We start from the raw sequence: 20,340 nt of genomic DNA, 5'->3' as shown, positions 1-20,340 counted from the left end.
ATCAATGGCTTTAAGACTTTAGTTTGGAAAGCCAAAAATATTTAGATGCACAGTGATAGATGCCTATGAAACGCACACAGACAAATCAAAATACGTTTAAGTACATGTGTGTATAAACGGTTGATGTGGGTTACGTCAATGAGACCAACCCATCGAAAAAAAAACTCAATTGATATCTAGAGGTGAACATTTGGTATTCAACAATGAAAAAGTGTCTTTACTATTTGTAAACCTCTTACCTCCCACAAGTAGTAACTAATTTTAAGAAGGACTTCCGGAGTTTTACCATTAACGCTTAACTGAAAGGGACAAACAGACCCAAGCTAGGAGCCTTGCCAGTTGTTGTTGCATGACATATTTTAATGTGTTTCGTTAGTTGGACAATTGGGTGGTTATGACATATCTTTGATTATTCTGTTCAATTTATTCTCAATGTTTATAGTCTTGAGACAATCGATAGTTTGAAGTACTGTTTGGACACTTATCTGTTGTTGAAGACTGTAGTTGCCCTTTAGGTGTCTTTTTGTTATTTTTATCATTGTGTCGCTGACGTAAACAGCCTTTAGGTTGAATGCAGACTTACAACCGATTGCAACAGTCTAAAAAATTGTAACCTTTCTATTTTCACGTAAGAAAATTCATTTAATAAGTTTTTTTCTAATCGCTTAAAACGCATAATATTTTTATGATTAATGTGATTCATTGTATAATCCAGCATTGTCCTGTTTAGTTCAAAATATAAGATTGGGTGATATTTTTACTACTGACAAATAACCAATAAACAAATATGTTAATATGTTAACAAGCAACAAAAAAGCATGACGAAAGCTGCAAATAATCTCTGCTGGTGCAAATTAGGTTGGTAGGATATCCTTATAGAATTGAATGATTTTTTTTAAATGAAAGTGCGTCTTGCTAAAAATGTGATCATGGTCACTTGCTTTCATCTCGTTTTTCAAAAAAGACAGTATTCAATTCTTATATTTACAGTTTTTAGAAGTAAAAAAATATCATCTGTTAACATTTGGAATCTGAAAGTAAAACTGAAGACACAAAACTTCTGCAGAACATTCAACGTGAAATCATTTATACGTCATATAGCTGAAATCGGCATAATGAAGATTTCGATTTCAAAGTAGATAGCCCGCTAAATATTTATCAAATTTCATCCTTTATCATTTATATCATAAGATAATAATGTATTGTTAAATATTTGTATTAAGTATCCATATTTACAAGATATATAGTCAACTCCTTTTTTCAAAAGGATAACCGTATACACGAAGTACACGAACAATGGTAAAAAATAGTGTTGATTATTTAGGTGGGCGGAGTTAGTTATTTTATAATTTTGGGTTTTGCTCTTACGGCATTGGTTGTTTTCATACAAAATGAAACACATAACAATAAAATCTAACCAATAAAAGATCAGTATTTGCATGATTTGAACACCTACTGTAAATATAATGATTTGAGATTACATTGTCATTGTAAAGTATATGTTAAATATATAGCTCGAAACATATTATAAAAGGATTATTGCACAAATAATACCGAATAATGTTCCTTTGCAAGTATATCATCCTGCACTCGCAAACTTGTTTCTAAAAGAACGAAAAACTCTTCTCGAGAGAATATTCTTTAGTTTAAGGGCATATCGGTAGTATATCAAATATCAATAACCCTGTTTGAAATAGATATAGCAGACATTATCATAAAGAGATAACAAAGATCACTGCAATTTGTTTTATAAATCTACTTAAGCGTCCAAATGTAGAGAAACGGACGGACATACGCACACACGCACGGAACGACATATGAAAGGTAGATAGTTGTTCAAAATAACCAATTTCAATATTGTCGTGATTAATCATAAAGATCTTCTTTATTCAACATAAAATTGTCCTTGTTTTCTCTTGGTACATTATACCACCTACCACTTACTAGTTGTGAAAAGGGCCTTTACGTCATTGATCAAAGATCTATGAAAGTCGGGATAATCCAGGAAAAATAACAATGTTTTCCGAATTACAGGCACCTTCAATTCTTCATAAAAAGCGAAAGAAAACATCTCAAGTTTTTAGTTGATAATGTAGTTTTTCAAATTTTCATTAATCTTTTGCAAAAAGTCTCGGTAGTCTCGAAGGTATCACAGTCGCATGAAGTCTGTAGGTCGTGACTTCGAATGCAGCATGGTCAAACCATAAACTATAAAATTGGCATTTCATGCATTTCGCCAAGAATGAGGAATTTAAGAATTAGAGCAAAACCCGATTGGCTCCAAGTGAGACCTGATAAGCGGCATCCACATGGATTGTTACCTTGAGATCTAGCACAAACAAACCCCGACTCACATAATTCTAAATACGCATGTGATATAGGCTACTGAAAGTCCAAAAGCTATCAATTACTTGTAATCAATATTTTGAAAACAGAACACAAAAGGAAAAACGACAAAAAGACAAACAAAAGTCCTTTAATTTACTACACAGAAAACAATAGTTTGAGCAACACACACAAATACCTGGGGTGCGTGCTCCAGACATAATTCATTACTTTCCATATCAATATTGACAATGCAAAAATATATGATGATAATCCAAGTTATGTTCCCTGGATTTTGTCAGTGACTTTTTTCTTACAAATGCATATTTAATTCAAACTGATAACAGTTACAGTCGATTGATTTTAGTCAGATTGAGGGCTAAACCAAATTTAAAGAAGTTTTTGTTTTGGTCAAAGCATTAAAATAAAACTACGTGCATCCGTAACACATTTCTGACACATTTTTATCAGCAGCTTCAAGTCATTGCTTCTTGAAATATTGCATCAAGCAATTCTGTGTGACACGTTTTTAGATGTTATACTTCTTGTTAGGTAAAAACTTATATCTTTAACTTGAAAAAAGTATACAGCGTTGAGCGGGGGTATAATTTGCCGTTTCAGATTCTAATATCTTCCGCGTATTTTTTTCAAAAGCGTACATCAAAACATCGGAATTGGTTAAAAACTACCTAAACAATGGGAATTCAACCAATGACGCTACGTTATTATCAATTTGGGGTAGAAAAACTGAACGATTCTAAATACGGCGAATTGCTGAGCACTAAGCTCATACGTTTTTGGTTTTTATTTGTACCAAAAACATCACCAATTTTGACTGGTTGCTTTATATTTCGTCGTGTGAATCTTATATGTCCCCTTTTGATAAAAATGGAGTTAGCTATATATTTGAGATTCACGTGCAACGGTCTATCTCCCTGTAGAACTATAATACGAGATTTATACACTCTACAAGTTTTATTCAGAACTACAATGTTCTATCTCCACACTCTTATTATATTATAATGGTTTATTCATCTAGCTAGTTCAGAGAAAAAAGTAAAATAGTAAAAATTCCGAACGCCAAGGAAAATTCAAAACGGAAAGTCCTTTATCAAATGGCAAAATCAAAAGCTCAAACACATCAAACGAATGGAAAACAACTCTCATATTCCTGACTTGGTACAGACATTTCCTTATGTAGAAAATGGTGGATTGATCCCGGTTTTATAGCTAGCTAAGCCTCTCACTTGACAGTCGCATAGAATTCCATTATATTGATAACAATGTGTGAGCAAACAAACAGACATAATAGATAAAATTGTCCAATAATGAGGTACAGCAGTCAACATTGTGTTATAATCTTAATCACTATAAAAACAAACAAATATGCCAACAAAGATTTACAAAAAGAAATTTATTTTATAGTGTTGTATATATTATATATTTTATAGTATTTTTGCTGTTATAAAATTGTTATCAAAATTATCTTAGTAGAACTATGATTAAATGGTTTGCATGGTTTGAACTCAATCTATGAGCAATTCTTAGAAAATCCAGCAGTACAGAATTGGGGATATTACAAAGTTTTAAAAAAACCATGGTCTATCTCCAAAGTAAATATAAGGATAAATTTCTGAAACTACACTGTTTGTAGTGAAATGTTTCTATCTCCAAAAAAGGGGATGCTATATTTATCTAAGTTTGTTGTCTATTAAAAAAGACTCGAACAAAGAGTTACTCTTCATGTGCGTAAATTTGATTCCTATATAACTTTTTATGTCTCAGTCAAATATTTATGATATTGAGCTTTTAAAGTTTATTTTGAATTTTTACCACTACATGTACTAGTATTACTAAATGGGAAATACATCATTATTTATAGATTCACACAACGATTTATCTCGTTCGGATCTATAGTCCTCAATAGTTTAGCTTTTTTCCCACTTGCAGCGTAGTTGATTCGAAATCTTCTGTATACAGATCGCATTAAGAATACCGCTGTACCGTCCAGTATTACCAGCGTGATGATCAATTGTCTCCGTGAACTCGTGCATGATTTTTCGATCAGCTCGTTACCCGCTCTGATACCCGTTTGAGTGAAATAAACGATTTTCAAATTTTGGTATTTTCTTTTTCGTCGCCAAGCATGCTTCAATGGTAAAGACCAAATGTCAGAATAATGTGTTCGTATAGGATGACATGCCTTACTTCAGACAATATTGATATGATCTAGCATGTTAAAGTATAAAAAAATGACATAGTGTGTCGATGTTATGTTATGCACGTGTAATCGCCATTAAATAACCATGTGTTCTTACGTTTAATCATTCCAGTCTCTGTAAACGATGCTACAAAAAAGAGGGATTTTGAGGACAACCAGAATGGCCAAAAAGACAAACGACAGAAAAACAAAAAGACAAACAAGTCTATAAAACACAACACAGAAAATTAAAGATTAAGAAATACGAACCAAATAAAACAGGGATGAACGTAGGTGAAGTGTAAACCGAATTTCTGCTTCAATAAGGACAGCCGTCGTGTCGCCCATGTAAAATTCCGGTGATAAGTCACATTCGGTGATGCAACAATCGAGGAAAGGAGGACGGGATTGTTGCTACGACAAGTGGAACATATTCTTGGTCATCTGTGATACAGAGATTCCATAACAGTCAACCAAATCACGGTGGTGTCTGTAAAAAATCATACAATAGACCTAACACTTCCCAAGTTCATTACTATTTTACTTCATTCAGAAATAAGGATGCAAATGAAAACTATAAGAAATTTTATCTGCTTCCTTAATCTGAATTTTAAAGAGAGAAAAAAGATTAAACATGCCAAAAAATAAAAGCAGACACCAAGGGGAGAATAAAAAACAATAAGTCAAAGAAAAACAGACAAAACCATGGCCAAAACGAAAAGTGACGAAAAGACAAGCAACAGTCCGAAATAAAACACAATGCAAAAAATTATGATTGGGCAACACGAACCAGATGCCCCTGAAGGGTAAGAAGTATCTGATCCACTAATGACGTCACTAATGACAACCACCGCGTTTTTATAGAAAGTCACAGTTCCATTAGTTATGAGGGTCTGGATGGGGGTCCTTCAATTCTCTATTCTTTATTATTTTAGTTAATTTTTCTCTATTCTTTATATTTTTTGCCCATTATTCTCTATTCTTTATATTTAAGCACCCCATTATTCTCTTTTTTTTTTCTCCTGTTTTTCACTGTTCTTTATATTTTTTACCCTTTATTCTGCACTTTTTACCCATTATTCTCAGTCTATTCTGTAAACCCTAGCCAGACCCTCAGTTCTAGAGTACCTGTAGACACGGGAACATTGAATTAAAGGACTTGAACATCAGCAAACGACTAATGCCTCTACATTATGTAACACTGTCTGAAGATGTCAAATTATCTATCAAGTATCATAGCATAAACAAATTAAATTCATTAACATGTTGACGAAAAGCTTGTCATCTTCCCTTTTAGATTGGCATAATAATTGTGTTTTGAGACTATTGTTTGTCTTTATATCGTTTTTTCGTGTCAGGTATTTTCGACTTGTGGGTTTGAATGTCCCTTTGGTATCTTTCGCCTCTCTTTTACACTAACTAATTGTCTTAAATCTTGTTCCATCAGTACTATAGAGTACCGGTAGAAACGTGAAAAATTTAATATCAGCAAACGACTAATGCCTCTATTTTATGGCACACTGTAGACAATGTCAAATATCTATCTATCAAGTATCATAGCATAAATAAATTTATTTCTTTAACATGTTAACGAAAAGCTTGTCACCTTCCCCTTTTAGATTGTAATAATAATTGTGATAATTACACGAAAAATCATTCATAAAGTATAAATGGCAAGCAACTGGTCGCTATCATTATGTTTGCTTCATGTTCATTGACAATTAATATTCATTTATTTCAATGAACAGATAAGAATCTACAATTATACAATTATATTCCAGTTAAATTCGCCTGTTCTGTGCGGGCCGTTTTGCTTTGATGGATTTTATCCCTGATGAAATCTATTTTAACAATGTGTTATGCAAGGGGAAATCATATCATAAATTTACAAATTGTTCTATTTTTGTCTTGTGTTATCAGTATTTCTTTCTTGAGTACAAAAGCCAAAAACAATGATTTTGATGATTCATATAAAGATAAAATGATACCTGGAGATATCCAAATAACAAAGAAACAGTATCATCATTGCTGTTTATAATTTCGACTGTTCGTTTTAGTTTTGAGAACCTTAAATGCAATTTTATAAAAATAAATAAACAGCGTAAACCCTCATGCATTTTTAATCGCACTTTATTTTCAATACCCATTCCTATGATACCCATTGGTGGCCTTGGGCTGTTTTCTGCTCTTTAGTCGGGTTGTTGTCTCTTTGACACATACCCCATTTCCATTCTCAATTTTATTTTATTTTACTTTAATATTAGAAAAATATGTGCATCTAAAAAGAATGCATCGTTTCTCTGTATCTGTTGTGTATACTGATCGAAATAGAAATGAGAGTTGAGATGTAGTTAAATAATTTGACCCCCCTCACATATTAAAGTGCCTGTTTCAATTGAAGAACATAGTGAATGTCTAGTGTAGTATGTTATAAGCCTTGTATCTTTGTAGTGAATGTCTAGTGTAGTATGTTATAAGCCTTGTATCTTTGTAGTCAATGTCTAGTGTAGTATGTTATAAGCCTTGTATCTTTGTAGTGAATGTCTAGTGTAGTATGTTATAAGCCTTGTATCTTTGTAGTCAATGTCTAGTGTAGTATGTTATAAGCCTTGTATCTTTGTAGTCAATGTCTAGTGTAGTATGTTATAAGCCTTGTATCTTTGTAGTCAATGTCTAGTGTAGTATGTTATAAGCCTTGTATCTTTGTAGTGAATGTCTAGTGTAGTATGTTGTAAGCCTTGTATCTTTGTAGTGAATGTCTAGTGTAGTATGTTATAAGCCTTGTATCTTTGTAGTCAATGTCTAGTGTAGTATGTTATAAGCCTTGTATCTTTGTAGTCAATGTCTAGTGTAGTATGTTATAAGCCTTGTATCTTTGTAGTCAATGTCTAGTGTAGTATGTTATAAGCCTTGTATCTTTGATGAGTTGGTCGATAACATCACAGATGAACGTCTCGGAAGGTATCACGAGACAATTAGTCAACACTTCTGTGCTGAAATGAAGTTTTTTCGGTACATATAGACATAGAAGGCCATAACAGAGAGTCTGGATTTGGGGGGGAGGGGGTCTTCATTTCTGTATTCTTTAATTTTGTATGCCATTTTTCTCTATTCTTTATATTCTTTGTCTATTATTGCCCATTCTTTTTATTTCAGCACCCCATTAATCTCTATTTTTCATCTTTTTGACCGTTTCTCGCTATTTTTTATTTTTTCCCATATTATTCTCTTTTCTCTAAATCCCCATCCAGACCCTCATAACAAGTTGACACAACTTTTTGGAACTTCAGTTTTTCAGTACTCTTCCACTTTGTAATTGATTTGTTCCAACTTCCGGTGTACGTTATCATAGGCGTTGTATCTTTGACGAGGTTTTTTTTTAAGTTTTTTTTTCTCCAGGTATATTCAATACATCTTCCTTTAATACGAAGACTAAGCGATAACGTTGGCAGTCTATTTATTTTATAAGAATAATTGAACAAAAGAAGATGTAGTATGATTGGTAAATGAGACAACTCTCCACCTAATATAAGATCAAATGACGAAAAAGTTAGCAAACATATGTCTTCAACAATGAGCAAAACCCACACCACATAGCAAGCTAGCTTTGAAAGCCCCAAACATGACAAATGTAAAACAATTCAAATGCATATTTTACTCTGTATAATTGACCGTAAGATGACTTCTTTATGACATTAATATGTTTATACTGTTTCGGGATTTCTTCTTTTATGGCTTATATCTTAGCATTTTCACAGCTTCGGTAGTCTCGTGGTAGCGTGCTCGTCTTGAGTATGGGGGGGGGGGGGGGGGGGGGGGTTGAATGGTCGATCCCCGTCCGAGTAAAACCATAAATAGTTAAAAAAAAAAATGTTTTACTCCTTTTCTGTTAAGCGTGTGGCATATTTGGGTAAGAGAAAAGACTGCATGGTCGTCTTGGAGTAAAATTTTGTGTCCTCGTAGGTTGGCATGTCTTTCTGTAGACTGCTACCTAGCATGGTAAATATCTGACTTAAAGTCTCTCTCTGATACAATCATACAAATTAAACATCAAAAACATAGAAGGGAAAATGGTGAGACAATGCAGTATATGAGTTTAAAAGTCAATAATAAAATAAACTAACACAAAACTGAACCCAAAGGTAAATTCAAAATGGGAAAGTTCATAAGCACTGACAAAACTAAACGCTCGGCTATATCACCCAACGGAACGACCGAAAAGAAATGTCATATTCCTGACTTGGAACAGGCATTTTCTGATCATAAATAAGATGTATAAAAGACAAACTCCTTTTAAAAGTTCACTGGCACATAAATATTTTAATGACTTATTTCATTTAAAAAGTAATGTGGAGCAGGAATTGTTTACAATTCCAGACCAGATCAGACCACCTGAGATCTCCTCCAAGCAATTCAAATACCCCAAAAATATGACAAAAACTTCCCGATTCAACGAATAAAAACCGCAAGAATTCTGGAAATTACAATAAACATTAGAAAGCAAAAATGTTTGGAATGATGTAAGCGAATAGTTAAAAATCAGTAACAGCATAATAACACTTTCTTCAAAATCAAGAAAAGTTAAAAAAAAAATGTTGTTGTTAATTAAAATTATTTTCAAACCAAAATTGGTCAAATTTTAAAATATGAAAGATACTAGTTTCTTATAAATCACACATTTTAGCAGGCAAAAACGTGCTGTGAAATTAAAAGTAAAAAAAAAGATAATTTAAAAATGGGAGAGCAAGCGGACCAGATATGATCATTTTGAATTAGGTATTCAAAATGTGTAGCCCAGTAAGTAGCAAATCATTTGCCAATTATTTATTTAATCTTATGTTAAAAACGGAATAATATCCACGTTAATGGACCTCCTCGAATATAACTTTAGTCAGGGAACAAATATACTAGTAATCAAATCAATCTGACTTTAATAAAAAAAAATAAACTTTAAAAGCAAATGAAATAACTCGGATCCCTGTTAAGATTAATAAAAGAACTGCAGATAGCGTATTTCAACTATCCAGCACAGACCAAATGACATAGATGTTCAATATGTCACCGTACCGCCTTCAACAACCAGCAAAAACCATACCACACAGCAGCTAAAAAGATCCCGAATGTTATACAATTCAAGCCAGAAAATCAACGGCCTGATGTATGTACAAAGCAATATTAACAAAACAAAATATGATTTACAGTAAGGGAGCAACCATTTAACTTCAAGGGGGTTATGGTTTTTTGTCTGAGTCAGAACATTTTTTTTTTAGTTTTTCGACGCTATCAATCAAATTATTTTTTTCAAAATTTAACACAATAATTTATGGGGAAAATCTGGATTCAGAATGATTTTTTTATTGTCATCTGCTTGACCACAATATTTGTTTTCTTCATCAAATTGGGGATCAGAATATTTTTTAGGAAAAAAACATACCCCCCCCCCTTTTTTTTGAAGTTAAATTGTCGTTCCCTAACCTATACGACAACAATTGAATGGTTATTTGCTCTGTTTTCTGTATAAAGGTATCCCTAGAAAAGACATAGCATGGAGAGACTGAGATGAAATTGTATTCATTCGCAATTACTTCCCTGTTGCAAGACAGGCAATTTTTTCTGTTTTCTTTAAACATTAGCATAATCGCCCCTTTCAATTGCGAAGGAATGGACACTGACTCGAAATTTACTGAGAACTGGTCTGTAAGATTTTAATTTACAAATATCAATTTAATCAGAGGCATATAATACAATATTGTATTATATGTTTCTAATTTCATATACGGAGGCCTCAGTGTTTCCAAGGATTTGTATAGTAAGTCTTGCTATACAAATCCTTGGTATTTCCAATTTTATCAATATTACGAAAGAAAATTTTGCTTTTTATAAATAGGATTGAACTGTTCGGATTTTTTTAAACTAATTAATGATCCTTGATGTAAAATTTGATATTACTGGGATCCAAATTTAGATGACCCTATATTGTATCCACTCAACTTTTACAATTGTGACCCATTTACTGGTTTCTCTGCATTTTTATATGTTTATAGGCCTATGGCTTGTTCAGTGGTTGTCGTTTGTTGGTGTGGTTCATAAGTGTTTTTCGTTTCTCGTTTTTTATATAGATTAGACCGTTGGTTTTCCTGTTTTCAAGAATGTTTTTACACTAGTCATTTTTGGGGCCCTTTATAGCTGTTCTGTGTGAGCCAATGCTCCGTGTTGAAGGACGTACTTTGACTTATAATGGTTTACTTTTACAAATTGTGACTTGCATTTTTGAATGGAGAGTTGTCTCATTGGCACTCACACCACATCATCTTATATCTATGAATCCAGGGGCGGATCCAGGTTTTTAGGTTAGGGGCGCAAACCTAAATTTTTTGGAGGTAAAATTATCTAAATATTCTTCAGTCTAGAGTGGGTGCAATGTAGATATCTCGCCAAGCGAAAATATTTTGTGGTAAAATTAGCGAGAAATTAAAGTTTCAAGCTAAAACCGCCTAAATCCACCCCTGACAACAATCTACAATCACCATGAATTAATTAACAAGAAATCTGTGAGCTTCTATTCATTGAGACTAACCCCATATACTTACCAGAAAACGGGACGTAAGACAAGTAGAATAGAGACAGACCTCAATCCGGAGTACTGAGCTGACCCTCCATATAAAAAAAAATCCTGGAATGTTATGTCAATGGTTGATGAGAAAACTGGTGTAACATTCATATAAGCCAATTGAATATATTCGGGGGAAATGAAGTAATGATGTAATAGATTTGTATGCGTGCAAATGCAATACCGGACTCCTAGCGGTCCTCCGGACCAAATATCAAGTGACTGACTGACGGATGAACGGACAGAGGTAAAACTATGACGGTCCTTGTTTCCGCGAAGAGCCTCTGAGGTAAGATGGCAAGGTATCCTACAAACTTGGAAAAATCAACAACGATCTCCTAACATCCCTAACTTACGCCCTAAGGGATTCATAATGAGTTTTTACATTTTTTTATTTTCGGAGGTCGTGCCAGACTTTATATATACTGTTTTCGCCGCAAACCACTAAAATCAGAATAAGATGCTTTAATTTACGAAGTTATGTTTATTTTCTTGCGATCCCATGTAATACGGTAGTACGGGTCGGGGGCCTTGATCGTTTATATGCATACTTCGGCAAAATTTTAGGTTGCAAGTGAGAAATATATATAGACACAGAGATATTAAATAATGATACAAATCAATAAACTAACCTTTCCGGCGCTTGAAACAGTATTTCTATCTTTCATTAAGAATGGATCTAACCTGGACTGTTTTCTTGGCTGTGCCATGATGAAATAACCAACCCAACCGCGGGTAGGGCACATTCACCTACTTCGTGGGAAAGTGAGTTAGGGATGTTTTGAAACTTCGATTATCAAAGAAATTGTTTATAAAAACCGTAAATACAATGTAGCAATTGTTTTTACTTTAACTGCTAAAAGCCTCTAATACTTGTTATCAAACGCATCACCGCGTTTGACACATTCCTTTGAAGTATATAATATTTATAGAACTTAAATGGGGGGGTCTTAAATAAACCGTAGTTCAGTTGATGAGTAATCAATTCACGTTGGTTCTGTTAAACTTACTGTTTATAATATAAGTTTATAATATAATTTGAATGTTAAAAAATCTTTGAGAAATTACAACTTTTTCAAACATCTCTCTGATTTATTTTATATCGGTCTAATTTACTTCTAAATCGTGATCTCTGATACTTTGTTTTAACTTTGTTGCATAAAGAAAGCATTGATAACGGAAGATTTAAAATTCCCGCTAAACAATGCATTTCCCATCTGGTGCCCCATATATAAAAATCACGCTCCTGCGATTTAACTATCAATTCATTGAATAATTAGAAAAGGATATCGCTATGTTTTCTTTTTCAAAATAAATATGAAAAATTGTTTTAAGACTATAAAATATTGGACAATAAAAAAATTTTTAAATCCATATTACCTAGCAACGTGAAAGCATAACCGCCATCTTGTCACGCACTGCTCAATTGGTTAAAATCAAAACATTTCTTATTTTCTCTTGATCCAGTGCAATAACTGTTGAGATATACCCATGAAATAGAAATTTGGAATGGCAGATATTCAGGAGGTAATTTTATTAGTAATTTACATGGAAAGCAAGTTTAATAAAGGGGAGTCAGATTGCATTTATATAAGTTTCTGGTCACTGCAGGGTTTATTTTGACAACGTTCCAACTTCAAAAGGTAAACGCAGTTTTGTGTAAGATTTGTTTAAGAATCCTGTACAGGACATGAAGATACCAACTGATGTAAAATTAACATAAAACAATATATCAGGACACTTCTAGATAGATTCATGCAACTTATGAGTAACAATAACAGTTACAGGGACCAGCCTGCCCAGTATGAGGGTAGAAATGCCCTTTACCTTCAGGCGTCAAACAGTCATTTTTTGCTACCGTGAGCGTCAAATTGTGTAAAATTTTATCTTGATTCGTCAAAATATCTATATGGTTATTTGTCAGAGCTGACATGAGTGACATGCAGAGGTCTCGAATAATTATTTGGTACTCTTTTCATTAGATTATCATTAGAAAAAATTTAACTTGATTCATCAAAATTAGTTGATTTTTTTATCGTCTTGAAGAAAATGTACATTTTGTCATGCATAAAAAATTACCGTTAACGTCATTTGGCAAAATCTTTTACCCTTATTCGTAATGAAAGTTACCTCAATTACATGTACTTCTATCCAGTATATATAGTTTAACCCTTTGACCGTGCTTGGGAAATCAAGAGTCTGCATAAGGGATAATTGTCACTTTTGAGACAACTACAAAAGAGTTTTTCATAATTACTTTAGCATAAGAATAATACATACATTTTAGGATCTTTAAATTCAAACAAACAACATTATAACGTTGTAATGACAAATATGACTTCAGAAAATGCAGTGTCAGAACATTTTCTGAAGTTCTTTTGACCCAGTGAAAGAAAAATCATTACCTTGTAAGACATGACTTTCATTCTAAAAATGTCACATCAAAGGGTTATATAATCTATACCTATAGTTTATAACTATCTCGTTGGGCTTAATTTGGACATCGTTGTATATATCCTCAATTTTAGCAGCTTAAAGCTTACATTGTTGCTGTATTTCACAAATTTTTCTGTTTATAGTTGACTCCTGGTCGTAATGGCCGAGGGAGTAAAGGTAAAGGGACAGATGATCCCATCAGATTCCTACCAGTATTGCCATCAAAAAGATCAAAACCAGCATGGCAACAAAACCCACCCACTTTTGAACTTTCTGGTAAAATTGTTGAAGAAGAAACAAATGGAATTGATTTAGTTGGAGAGCTTACAGCAAGTAAGTACTTTAAAGCATGTGGCAGGATACATTTCGACTCCAATCATAATGGACTAGGAATGTCAGGTTTTCCTGCCTAAGGTCAATGGTTCTCTCTGCTTCCTCCACCAATAAACTTGACTACCATGATATAGTGCTGAAAGTGGTGTTGAAACACCTAAAATCAATCAATCATTGAAGCATTGCAAGTCTTCAATATAAAACAAAAGCCTATTAATAGCGAACATTGTAGATCAGAAAACTCTTGTTGTCAGTACATTTTGCAACTTACAGAACCATACATTTATTTTTTTTTATCATACACAATTTCTAAGTGGGTTAAAAGCCATAGGCAAACTTAAAAAAAAATGTTCATGACAAGTTATCATCAAATTTTAGGCTTTATAACATATACATTTCTGTATTGGAACTTGATGAAATTGTAAAATATTGCGAATAACCTTGTAGTTGAATAGTTATAGCTATTATTGATAAAGATGTGAAAAAGTCGTGTGATTTTATTACCAATGGTACTCATTGGGAATAAAATCACCCATCATCCAAAGTTTAGAGATACATTTATAATTTAACCTTTTAAGGTCACTGCTCTTGCAAGTCATAATATTAAATATAAAAGTTCACCAGCTTCCAATTCGGCCATTTAATTTATACATGTATCCATGATAACATTGCAGAACATGCTAGGAATTAACTTGTGACATCTTTAAGTAATATTTCTGATAATTTTGCTTGCTTTCACTTGATATTTTGTCATGTTGCAATGTAGTCAATCAATTTATGAACACATGGTAACGAATCTACAAGCATCTGTATTGTAGCAATCTGCTAAATACGACTTCTGACAATACAAGTCAGAAAACATTGTATAAAGTGTATTAAAAAAGTCACTTGGCAAAACAGATTTTCACTCGTACTTGTAGAGGGACAGTCGACCAGCACTAAACAGTCACACATTGCTGTCAGTAGTGTAGTAGAACATAACTTTGATTCATTTTAGTTACAATTATAATAATTTTTTCTTTTTTGCAAAGGAGATGCTAAGAGACGGAAACCAACCAAATTGAAACCTATTGAAAAACAAAATGGTGCTACAAATGGGGATGTTACACAATTTCAACAGCCCAAAAAAGACAGAGAAAATTTCAGAAAGGCTTTGGTTGATATTATCATGTAAGTTATTAAAATTAATTTAAAACTACAGCCAATTTCAATGAGTGTGTAGCTAAAGGTAATATCTTTGGTTAGCTTGCTTGCTAGCTGAACCGTGAAGTCATTGTTAGGTAAGGTATACTACCCTCCTTTCGAAGTAGTCTAGTCCTACAGACAGATAGGTTGGTTTTCTGTCAGACTAGTCTACTCTTAAAGGAGGGTAGTTTATCTAACCTAACAATGACTTCATGGTTCAGCTAGCAAGCAAGCTAACCAAAGATATTACCTTTGCCTACACACTCATTGAAATCAGCTGTCATACATGTGTATGATACTGCAAACATGTATTAAGTTTATCTGTGAAGTTCTTTATAAATAATATCGTTAAATATTCAACGATACTGTAGTTGATTACTGTATTTCTTAACATTTAGTTTGAATTGCAAAGGGATACTTTATTTTAATTTATTAAGCTATAACTAAACATCACAAACCTTAATTAGTTTCTTTTAGAATGATTTTCATCTAAAGTTTCAAGGACATGCTCCTTTGAAATTGTATTAAAATTTTCTATGATGCAGTATTGTTGCTTACTAGGTACCTGCAAGAAAAAAATGTTTAAGCAAATTCGATTTTATTATGCCCCACCTAGGGGCATTATGTTTTTTCGGTCTGTGGATCCCTTCATCCGTCCGTCTATCCCGCTTCAGGTTAAAGTTTTTGGTCAAGGTAGTTTTTGATGAAGTTGAAGTCCAATCAACTTTAAACTTAGTAGACATGTTCCCTATGATACAATCTTTCTAATTTTAATGCCAAATTTCACGGTCTACTGAACATAGAAAATGATAGTCAAGTGGGGCATCCGTGTTCTATGGACACATTCTTGTTACATTGATTTTTCATGTAAAGATATATGTGATACATATTTTTCATTTCTCCTTTAAAATTTGTTATGAGACTTTTAATGTCAACCTTATGTACTTTTTTAGGCAAGAGGAAGGTGGAGTTCCTCACAGCAGTACAGTGTCTATAAACGGTGGTGAGTTACCTCCACTGTCAAGGACAGGGTCCCCAACATCAGCAGAAAAAGATATTCTGGTAGGTATCAAGTCTTCCTAAACTTTTAACTTGTAGAAGTAAAAATCAGTTTAAATATTTTACTAAATGAAGGGTGTTATAGTGCATGTATATATTATATATACTATCGGAGTCAGTAATGAATAGACTTAAAAGATCACCAGCTGTTTCAGATTGAAAAATTAAACTTTTGAAATTATTTCCATGATATCTGATGACTTTTTCTTTTAATACAATGCTGTCAGAAAAAAACTAACTTCAAAACCTTGGTAAAGAGTATATTTTTTGGGGCCTAGAAAACAAAGAGCAAAAGACACCAGGGAGTACGACTATGAATAAATTATGAAAATTCTGTTTCGTTTTATTTAAGCAATATAACTACTAGATTATATAATATAAATTTTGTAAATTCACAGAACTTGTAAACAATTGTGTTTTCTTTGAGCAATTATTACTGAATTCAACAAAATGGATGTGACACAGAACTTATGATCAATTTTTTTGCTCTTTTACTTTAGAGATATTATTACTATATTCACAATGGAATTGACACAGAACATGTGGCTCCAATGGAAGATTCATGGCTTGAGAATGTCCTTGACCTTGTGTCATATGATCTAAAGGTATGCTTCATTATCCTCAATTATGAATTCATAATTTAACAAAAATGTCTTGATTAATATTATTTTGATATAATTATCAATAAAATAAGATGAGAGCAAGTATAGAAAGTAGTTTCCTCAAAACAAGTAACTTTAAAACTGAAAATAATTTGCAAATATTTGAGTTAATATTTTTTAGATAGAAACACAAATTTATCAAATTGATGTTGTTTCTTTTTGTAGAAAGATCACTTTGAAACCATAGAGAATTTGTCAGATGAAATGAGAGAGGACTATTTGTTAAGTGTCAAAAAAGCAATTGGTAAGTAACTTCTTCAAAGGAAATAAGTTTTAAGTTTTTTTTTGGTATCTTGAGAAATATCAAACTTTTATGCAAACTGAATATTCTTTCAAAAAGTTTTCTAGAAACGAATACATTGACATTTGTGAAGGAAGAATGTAGGAGCCAGTATGATAAAAGTCATCATTTGGTGATACTGCAAATAATTCAAATTCTTCAACCTATACAAAAAGCTGACAGGGAAGTAAAAGTTGACTGCTGTTTGATATCAATGTGTGATATGTTGTAATATGTAACAAATAGAATAGTCCTAGCTATCACCTTCACCAGTAATATGGTGTGGATACCTGTAGTCTGTCCTTTTGTCAATGATGCATCTTTTATTTTTTAGTTGATTTTGTATTGAAAGACCCAAGAGAAAAAGATGATGACAAAAAAGAAAGACTTCCACCTCACAGAGAGGAGATGGATGTTGTACCAAAACCATGGCACAAGTCATTTGTATCAGGCTTAGATCTGATGTCACAGAAACTCCACATCACTACTCCATGCATGTTACAGGTTCTTGACTTCTGGCATGTTTCCTTTGGGTTAGTATGTCGCAGATATTTCTAGACCAAAAGTACACATCTGTTTCTCCTGAGAAACACTTTCAATTGTCAAACATGAGATACATTATGGAGGGATTCTCAAAGTCTAGTTTGTCCTTTAAATGTCATTTTGGTAAGTTTTTAACTTCGTTTGGGAATAATGGGCCTCAATGGCAGAGTGGTCTAAGTAGTCCAACGACTGTATCACTTGTCAGTCAACACTGAGATTGTGAGTTCGAATCCTGAACTTGGCTAAAAGACCCTTAATAATTTCCATCCTCGTAAAACATTCCATAAGTACCATTATTTAATCTACAAAAATTAGATAAATCAAAATTATATCTTGTTCTGGTATATTTTTTGTTGTTGATTTGCTATTTCATTGACATAATATCCTATGCCTCCTTTAATCATAAATTTATAGCAAAACTGAAATCTCAAAGTTATAAAATAAGTGCATAAAATATATGATATTTGTATGAAAAGATCAAGCTTGAACTAATTTCCACCCACAGAAAACTGAGGTTCATCAATACAGAGGAGTTTAATGATAAAGTAGAATCAATGGACTTGACAACTTTCCAGAAGATGTGTATGGCACATGTTGATGCCGCAAAGGAAAAACTTCTCAAAAAGTAAGTTATGTAACAATGTTCTCAGTTTAAGTGTAATAACAAGTTTTATAGATTGTAGGAAGAGATCACTTGTTATGTATATGAAAATGTTGATATCTCATGCATATATGTATGTAAGGGGTATCCATAATTGCCAACCAATTTTAGAATTGTGCGAAGCGCAGGCTATATGAGAGGAGGTAAAATCATCAACCATTTTTGTGCATACTAGTTTAGCATCAGGTTTTTGTTCTTCACTAAGTACAATTTTATTCAATTTATTTGGATGGTGTGGGGTCCTAAAAATGAGACTTCAGTGGCCCTTAGATAACTGTTTTTTAATAGTCCTCAGTCATTGAATTTCACCATACAAGATGATGAAATAAGTTTCTTCATTTTTTAGCTCACTGGGGCCCAAAGGGCCCCATGTGAGCTTATGCCATCACTTGGCGTCCGTCGTCGTCTGTCGTCGTAAACTATTTCAAAAATCTCCTCCTCTGAAACTACTGGGCCAAATACCTTCAAACTTTAACTAAATGTTCCTTAGGGTATCTCGTTTATAAATTGTATCCGAAGTTTTGATCCATCGACAAACATGGCCGCCATGGCTAAAAATAGAACATAGGGGTCAAATGCAGTTTTTGGTTTATATCTCAAAAACTAAAGCTTTTAGAGCAAATCTGACGTGGGGTAAAATTGTTCAATTGGTCAAGATCTATCAGCTCTAAAATTTTCAGACGAATCGAACAACCCATTGTTGGGTTGCTGCCACTGAATTGGTAGTTTTAACAAAATTTTGCAGTTTTTTGTTATTATTTTGAATATTATTATAGATATATATAAACTGTAAGCAGCAATAATGTTCAGCAAAGTAAGATCTACAAAAAAGTTTATAAGACCATAATTGTCAATTGACCCCTTAAGGAGTTATTGCCCTTTAAAGACAATTTTACACAATTTGTTCATCAAGTTTGCTAACATTTAAAAATCTTCTCTGAAATACAGGTGAGCGATTCAGGCTCTTGAGAGCCTCTTGTTTCAGTGGGTTTTGTTGGGATTTGTTGTAATTTTCAGTTGAACATAAATGCAAGGAGTTAAATGTAAATATATACCATCTATCAGGAAATGAAAATAGTATTCTTTGTGCTTTAAGTTGATTTGAATTTTGTGTTAAGAATTAGGACATGTGCATTTTGTTATGAAATATGCTGTGTAAACCAAACAAATAAGTTGGCATGTGTGCAAATCAGCTGGCAACATACAGTTTTTTAAATCCTGATGAATTAAATATTGGCACATTATCAATAAGTCTGAAGATTTAATAAGATTAACTGAAGAATTTTAAAGGAGTTTAAAAACTTTGTTGATGTTATAAAATTAAAATTTTTTACATAATTTAATGTCTTTAATTGTACAATACAGGGAAATTCCCTTTAATTTTGCTAATAAAAATATTCAAGAATTATTGTTTAATGACAATACATTATATTGATAGTTGAAAAAGAAAGTCTTTTTGTATATAACTTATATTTGCTTTTGCAAAAAAAGAAACTTATTAATAAACTATGGTTAAAATAATAAAGTCATAAACTTTTACAATGAATGAATTGTATGAGTTTGTACAAATAATGGGGAAACCCCCCTCCATTTTTATAAGGAGTTTTTAGGTAGAATTATTAATAATAATTTAAATGGTTAAAATAGAAAGATATATTTTTATAGTACATGTACTAATAATTAACTGCAGAAGCAAAGATGAAATAAGTTGATTAATGTATTTATTTGTTGTGCACTGTTTCACTTGACCTTGTATAAAAGCCTAAATCCTTGCATATGATATTAGAAAAAGTAGCTTAGTTGTCTAATCATATAGGATATTTTAATTAGGTATGACAACACATACTTGTACATGGTGATTTAAGCTCTATTTTATCAATATTTTGCAAACACAAAAAAAAAAAACTACAATCTAAAACCTAAACCCCTTGTTAGGATTTATTGAAACTTTGTCAGAATTTTAACCATATATAATGCCATTGTGCACCTACTATTTATTTTTTGTCTGAATTGTTTTGAGGGTTTCCTTAAGCAAATTATAGACTG

The 20,340-nt window shown here is 32.6% G+C and overlaps 1 protein-coding gene across 4 annotated transcripts in view; it reads left to right on the top strand.

Moving 5' to 3' along the window:
• The first annotated feature begins 12,529 nt into the window (after positions 1–12,529).
• Positions 12,530–20,340, top strand: part of LOC127718863 (dynein axonemal heavy chain 7-like) — a 67,479-nt gene continuing 59,668 nt past the window's right edge. For all 4 annotated transcript variants that reach the window (XM_052224912.1, XM_052224911.1, XM_052224910.1 and 1 more), the window contains exons 1-8: positions 12,530–12,662; positions 13,715–13,904; positions 14,936–15,074; positions 16,043–16,151; positions 16,649–16,753; positions 16,976–17,054; positions 17,425–17,623; positions 18,139–18,258. In XM_052224912.1, the coding sequence (XP_052080872.1) occupies positions 12,645–12,662; positions 13,715–13,904; positions 14,936–15,074; positions 16,043–16,151; positions 16,649–16,753; positions 16,976–17,054; positions 17,425–17,623; positions 18,139–18,258 (959 nt within the window). In that variant the 5' untranslated portion in view covers positions 12,530–12,644. The remainder of the gene's footprint in view (positions 12,663–13,714; positions 13,905–14,935; positions 15,075–16,042; positions 16,152–16,648; positions 16,754–16,975; positions 17,055–17,424; positions 17,624–18,138; positions 18,259–20,340) is intronic.

This window comes from Mytilus californianus, unplaced genomic scaffold (assembly GCF_021869535.1).
Source record: "Mytilus californianus isolate M0D057914Y unplaced genomic scaffold, xbMytCali1.0.p SCAF_10, whole genome shotgun sequence".
Lineage (NCBI taxonomy): Eukaryota > Metazoa > Mollusca > Bivalvia > Mytilida > Mytilidae > Mytilus > Mytilus californianus.
Note: the sequence above shows the minus strand (reverse complement) of the source record. Positions and strands in the feature narration are given on the sequence as shown.